This window comes from Physella acuta, unplaced genomic scaffold, assembly GCF_028476545.2.
Source record: "Physella acuta isolate Inbredline_101_S28 unplaced genomic scaffold, ASM2847654v3 ptg001357l, whole genome shotgun sequence".
Lineage (NCBI taxonomy): Eukaryota > Metazoa > Mollusca > Gastropoda > Physidae > Physella > Physella acuta.
The window spans coordinates 25,682-32,989 of NW_026732872.1; the positions used below are offsets into that span (position 1 = coordinate 25,682).

The 7,308-nt window shown below is 43.6% G+C and overlaps 1 protein-coding gene across 1 annotated transcript; it reads right to left on the reverse strand.

Annotated features, from left to right (window-relative positions):
* Positions 1–964: 964 nt before the first annotated feature.
* Positions 965–4,223, reverse strand: LOC131926996 (mucin-2-like). The gene is made up of 4 exons (XM_059282630.1): positions 4,121–4,223; positions 3,626–3,810; positions 3,175–3,349; positions 965–2,479 (listed from the first exon to the last, which is right to left on the reverse strand). The coding sequence occupies exons 1-4, from the start codon at positions 4,187–4,189 to the stop codon at positions 1,322–1,324; spliced, it is 1,587 nt and encodes a 528-aa protein (XP_059138613.1). The 5' UTR covers positions 4,190–4,223; the 3' UTR covers positions 965–1,321.
* Between the last annotated feature and the right edge of the window lie 3,085 nt (positions 4,224–7,308).

A 7,308-nucleotide genomic window follows, 5' to 3' on the forward strand; every position in this document is an offset into this window, starting at 1 on the left:
TGTGTGTGTACAGGTGTGTGTACATGTGTGTGTACATGTGTGTGTACACGTGTGTGTACATGTGTGTATTTGTGTGTGTACATTTGTGTGTACATGTTTGTACATGTGTGTACATGTGTGTGTACATGCGTGCGTGCATGTGTGTGTTTGTGTGTGTACATGTGTGTTTGTATGTCATACCACCCTGTATTTCCGTTCATGTCCAGATAAACGAGGCAGATGTATTAAAGTTTATGGGTTCTAATAACCTCATCATACGATACAATGGTGTGGTCAGCACAATGTCCAGCCGCCTTAGTTTCCTTTACGTGAGCCAGGTACCCATCAGAGCTGGGTGTACTTAGGGACCTTCTACAGACTCGGGTTTGGGATCCTAACTCGAAACTATCGTGTTAACAGTTGTAAAACGTAAGAGACACATTCTCCTCCCCCTCCCTTTATTTTTAAATCCATGACATCACTTCTTCCGCAGGCCAATGAATGTGACGTAGTGTTCATTAAATTAGGTTTAATTACGACTCCAGTCACCCCTCTTTTGATTCGGCTATTTGTTGACGTGTTGAACCAAATGATGACGAGACCTAATCTCGCGAGATCAATTTTCTCATTCAAGACAGAAGAGTTCCCGTCACTAGTGACTCTATCGGGCACACTTTCAGTCACTCAGTTAAGTACCCTTTCGAGCATGGGGCAGGTGAAGTAGAGTTTACCATAATTTTGTGACCTCGGCATGTGAAGAGATAGTGTTGTCAACACAATGTCCAGCCGCCTTTACTTTCCTTAGCATGAGTAAAGTACCCATCTGCGCTGAGTTGACTCAGGGACTTTCTACAGACACAAAACCGAGATTCGAACTAAGCTTAAGGGGTAACTGTCGAATACTCTATCACCCGACCACGCCATACCAGAGTTAAACAGATATTTGAAGAGATAAATAGATTTCAATAAGACATAGTTGGTGAAAGATCTGATTAATATTTTATTTTCTCTAAATGTACATTTGGTTCGGAGATGTTTTATTGCTAGCTGTTCACGCTGTTGATTTTTTGACCTTCCTAGCTGCTATAGGGAATGCTGTTAAACGGCTGTTATATTTTAGTCTGTTAAAGCTGTTTAAAGCTGTTGTCTTGTAGGCTGGTTAAAGCTGTTATAGGTTGGTTTATGCTGTTGTAGGCTAGTTAAAGCTGTAGGTTGGTTAAAGCTGTTCTAGGTAGGTTAATGCTGTTGTAGGTTGGTTAGAGCTGTTGTATGCTGGTTAAAGCTGTTGCAGGCTGTTTAAAGCTGTTGCAGGCTGTTACATCCTGTTGTGTTGCAGGAACAGCTAAAGCAGGGACAGCACGTGGTCACGGTTGAACTGTTCCTGTTGAAGGTACTGGACAGCTTCCATCACAGCGTAGATGGAGTAGGGGTTGCGGGGGTTGTTGGGGTTGCATGGATGGGTTGCACATGGATGGCCGTAGCACGGGTTGGGTTGTGGTAAGGTTGGTAGGGTTGGGAAGGTGTAGGCTGGTGTGGACCTACGTGGGGGCCAGGTGGGTGTGGCTTGTGGGCCCCACGTGACGTCGTTGATGGTGTAGGGGCGGGGTGTTTGAGTCGTACCGGGGGTGGTTGTTGGTGCTCTGGTGGGTTGGTCCCATGATGTGGTGGCGGGGTAAGGCTGGAAGGTTATAGCAGCACTAGCGGTCCTGGTTGGTGCGTAGCTTGGTCTCCCCGTGTGTTGGTCCCATGGTGTGGTGGCAGGGTAGGGCTGGAAGGTTCTAGCAGCGCTAGTGGTCATGGTTGGTGCGTAGCTTGGTCTCCCCGTGGGTTGGTCCCGTGGTGAAGTTGCGGGGTAGGGCTGGAAGGTTCTAGGAGCTCTGGAAATTGTAGGTGGTGGTGACTTGGTGGTGCCGCCTCGTGGTGGGTTGACCGTTCTCCCCGTGGGTCGGTCCAATGATGTAGTGGCGGGGTAAGGCTGGAAGGTTCCAGGAGCTCTTGTGGTCATGGTTGGTGGGTCGCTAGGTCTCCACCATGGTGTGGTGGCGGGGTAGGGCTCGAAGGTTCTAGAAACAACAGTTGTGGAGGGTTGTGGTGGGCTGATGGTGGTTGTTGTTGGGATGGCGGTGGTTGTTGGTGGGCTGGCGGTGGTTGTTGGTGGGCTGGCGGTGGTTGTTGTTGGTGGGATGGCGGTGGTTGTTGTTGGTGGGCTGGCGGTGGTTGTTGGTGGGCTGGCGGTGGTTGTTGTTGGTGGGATGGCGGTGGTTGTTGTTGGTGGGCTGGCGGTGGTTGTTGGTGAATTCCAAAGTCTTGTTGTGTTCTCGTACCATGGCGGGTAACCTCGGCTGGTGGTAGACTTAGTAGATGTGGTGGGCGGGGCTGTTGGCATTTTCTCTGTGTAATTCCCGGACACATTCACAAACTTTGGGGTTGAGCGACTCGAAATCACGCCAGTGGGTGTTGAAACAAGCCCGCCAGTGTACATCCTAGCTTGCAGGGAAAACTAGAGAAAAGACAAGAAGAGTTTGAAAATAAATGCGAGAGTGATCTCCCCTAAACTTTCTCAATTATTGCTGTGTAACATTAGATGTTAGGATGGCACACCCAGTGGGTAAGGGCTATAGAAATGGTAGGGAAGGTTGTGACCAAACCGCTCGGTTGTCGAGAAAAACAGATGCGAAACGTTGATAGAATACACCGCTTTACGATAATATGATTTAACATTACAAAATGCTGAAGGTTTTGAGAGATCGGAAATGTGGTTTAGTAACACATATTATATGGTTACCGAAAGTTGACAGAAACTTACGTATCTGATCCAATATTTATTTACGACTGCCAACCCGAATGTTTCTGAGTACACTCAGCTCAGATGGGTACCTGACTCATGTTAAGGAAACATGCGGTTGGGCAATGTCCCCAAGATCATTAAAACAGGTGAACTCTACTTCATGTGCTCTATGTGTCTTAGGCACGAGCGAGAAAACGTGATGATGGCAGCAGTCATATAAGAAATATTTAGCGTCATATTGTTTTTTTCTCAGTTATTTCCCTTGCCATATAGAGTTTATTTAGCGGCTACCTACTGACAAATTGGCCCCAACTTATTTCGTCATTTGGTTAACTGATTTTCAATAAAACAACCAGGATGATTTTTGTACATATAATTGGCCATTAATTAGGACTTATACAGCTGACCTGAAATCCGCGCCTCTTAATGTATCTGTTTGTGAAAAACGTCATGGTAACGTTGCCCCAGGCCGGCACCAGGAACTGGTACTGTTGGTTCTTGGGGCGGGTGCCACAGAACTTCACGCCACAGAAGCTCAGGTAGTCATAGCGACAGTCAGGGGAGTCCTGGACGTCAAAATTTCTGCAACGGAATACAACAGCATCAGCGGGAACACCAACTTGTCATTTTCATTGAGACACAAATTTATCTTAGACGATACTAATGTAGACCTGAATCACGTGTGTCTTAAATTAAGACAGATGTCTGCACGCTGTGGTTGAAGGTGTATTGGTCTGCTGCAAGTTTATTTGTTTGCTTGTTTGTTTGTGTGTGTTGTAAGTGGACAGCAGGTGTTATACCTTTTGCACCTGTTTTTTTTTTAAACGGCACCAAGAAATTAGATCAATTTAAACTTACTGGAATTTGATCGTGAGAACTAAAGGGTCTTCTCCGCCCCTGAACATCATCTGACAGTTAACGTTGTTCTTATAGTAATAGCCATCAGACAGACTGTGACTCTGGATTGTGACATTCCTCCCAGGGTAAAGGTTGACGTTTGTCGTCCTACAGAACGTTAATTTGCTGGTCTGTCTTTTGGCTCTCTAAGAAAGATTACACAGCACGTGGTTTCCTATGTCGTGGAAATTATCCTATCATAAAGACATGATGTCGCCTCTAAAATTGCACCTCATTTAATGTTACATCATTAGATATAATTTATATAAGTATTCTTCATTCCATGCACACATACACACACACGCACACGCACCCACGAACACACACACACACGCACACGTACTCACGCAAACACACCTACATGCACAAGCACACACACACACCAAATACAAGCGCGCACGTACATACGCATAGACACACACCCATTAGTAAAAACGACTAGAAATGTATACATACGGGAAGAACATCATCGAGTCCAAGACAGAGAGCAGGAACCATCAGTACCAGGGTTAGGGTGAGCAGCATTGTTCAATACTTGGTGACGTCAGACTTGTAAGATGTGACGTCAGACTTGCAACATACAGACAACAGGTGACGTCAGACTTGCAACAAACAGCCAACAGATGAAATCAAATCCTACACTGTGTAACAGACTGTTACCCCCGTGCCCTGGGTCAGTGTTTATATAGCCAGTGGTCGCTGACTGGACCGGACTTGTTCCCACGACACCTGGGTCCCACGGTCACGTGACGCCAAGATTTATTCACCTCAGAGTGCCAGATTTATGTCAGCATAGGCTCCAACCCAATGGACAACAAATTGTTTAGATCTCATCACAATTGACAACAGACACGATAAACCATGTATGTGTTTTGTTTAAAGTGAGTTACGATAGTCTGGGGCCTCTACCTGATCGCTATGAGGGAGGTGATATAAACAAAAGCGATTTGACAATATCGTGTCACATAAATATCTTTTAGATAGGACGGAAAGTGGTATTGGATCAAATTGTACCGGCTCCCATTAGATCAGGTTGTACCGGCTCCAATTAGATCAGATTGTACCAGCTCCCATTAGATCAGGTTGTACCGGCTCCAATTAGATCAGGTTGTACCGGCTCCCACTAGATTAGAATGATCCGGCTCCCACAAACATTATAACCGCTTGAATTACATCACATTATGACGAGCGGAAATAAAAGAAGATAAAAATATCTACCTACGTCAGCACATATCTAGTTGTTCACAAATTCTCGTTTGTTCTTTAATCTGAAAACCTCTCTCTTAAACTTAGACTATCGTGTTTTAATTTTTTTTCTTTCTCGGATATACGAAGTATAGAGGAAATATTGTAATCGTGCACAAAAATAACATGAAATTTTGACAGTTTTCAAAGTTTTACTCCTCAGTCCTTCATCACATCCGGAGTATAGAGGACTTATTTTAATCAGGCAAAAATTATAAATACAGATATATGAACGTTTTGGCGTATTATGCGTTATCGAGTTGTAAAAACTGGACTTTGCAATTCTGTCCGTATGTCCACACTATCTCTTCATATGCCTAGTTCACAGAAACAAGTGAACTCTACTTCACTTGCCCCATAGACCGTCAGGTTTGAAAGGGAAACTTTTCACTTGGTGTGCAATTCTTTTTTTTTACGAGATTCTATTCTATTATAAAAAGTTTAAGTAATTAAAAATGGATAACAAATATTGTCTATGTCCTGAGTTGCCATCCCTCGTAATTTTATATTAGAATATTCGAGAAAGTTTAGGGGAGATCACTCCCGGTTTATTTCTTAAGTCGTAGCAACTACAGCACCTTTTCACCCACGGTAAACAGGTGCGGTAGAGTTAACCTGTTCTGAATAAGCATAACATGCGATTGTGTGATCAGCATTGTTCATATAAGACCTTCCCCAACTCGAGCGAGGTACCCATAAGAGCTGAGTGAACTCAGAGCTATCCCATGGATTAGAACATGGGACAAATCGTAGACTTACGTTTAGCTTGAGAGTGACCACGCCCCCCCCCCCATTTCTATTGTTATCGTGTAACAAAATTTGCTATTGGCTGTTAAACAAATATTAATGGGAGAAGATGCTTTACTTGGGCCGGTTCCAAAATTTAAGAGGGCTATAAATAGCAGTGACAGAATACATTTCGCTCCCCTTTAAAAAAATGCCATGTGTTAATACATACTTCAGGTGTGGTGTGTAGCAAGTTCATATTAGTTAACCTGGGGCAGATGAAGTAGAGTTACCCTGTTTCTGATACAATGGAATATAACTTGATGGTGTAGTCAGCACTATCCCCAGCCACAATGACTTTCTTTTACGTGTGTCAGGAACTCATCAGAGATCCGAACTCGAGACATCTATATATATAATTCTCTTCTGGGAGCCGTTAGAAAACAAGCTGCAAGCGCCTCCTTGCAGTCCCCTCTCTTTCTCTCTATCACTATCACTACCACCTCCACCCCACCCCCACATTGTCTGGTGAGTTGTGGTCACGCTAAATGTTTACAAAGCTAAATGTTTACAAATCGTAGAGCCGTAGAGCCGGGTTTCTATTAGGGACAGATAATTTAGTTCGATTTTAAACTTACAGGAGGTAACTAAGAAATAACTAAGAGGAGGCTGCTTTCACGGGGGGGGGGGGGGTGTAGGGTCGGGGTTAGGGGAAAGGGGGGGGGGGGGTTAGTGTTTTAAAGCACATATTTTCAGTGGCAGCATTGGTACTGTCGAATTCACAAATTATGAATTACTGAAAAGTAGAAAATAAAACAACTAAATAGCGGCGTATGATACGCTGCGGGTCGGCTCGTATGGTCTATCAGTCGAACGCACTACAGCCTGGCCATGCTACCAGGACAAAATAGGGACATACATAAGTACACAATTCTTTAGCTGTTTACAGTGGTTGGATACATAAGTTCACAAAATCGACATAGGACGAAGTAGGCGAATTGTAAAGCATAAGACAGCTAACCACGGAAGTCGCGAGTTCGAATCCGGGTTAAAGTACGTAGAACATCCTTGAGTCCATCCAGCTGTAATGGGTACCTAACTCACGAAAGGGGAAATAAAGGCGGCTGGTCATAATGCTGACAATAATATCCCTTCACTGAGTCAACAGAGACAGAATTTTTTTTATACAATCGACATACCCATAAGCTGTGCAATTGTTCCTTATGTTTATATCAACAGCAATTCCGACAACTGATTTTTTAGGTGCAATTTTTTTATTATTTTAATTACTAAAACATGTGTTGGTTTGTGTTTGTCGGTATGGGTGTATGTTTGTATGTGTGCGTCTGTATGTGTGTGTTTGCGTTCGTTGTAAAATATAAAAAGTAGGAAGCGTTGCAAAATATAATTCATCAAGTGGGAGTCGGTACAATCTGGCTAAATGGGAGCTTACACATTTAACCGGCGAACATAACACGTTATTTAAAAAATTGGCGAGAAAATAAATTTAAACAATAATTTGTTACAGGAAATTCTGATTAATATTTTATTTCAAAAACATTGTATAAGTTGGTAATCGTTGATGTGATAGAGGCTGTTTAAAGCTGTTGAAGGCTGTTTACGGCTGTTGTAAGCTGGTTAAAGCTGTTGTCTTGTAAGCTGGTTAAAGCTGT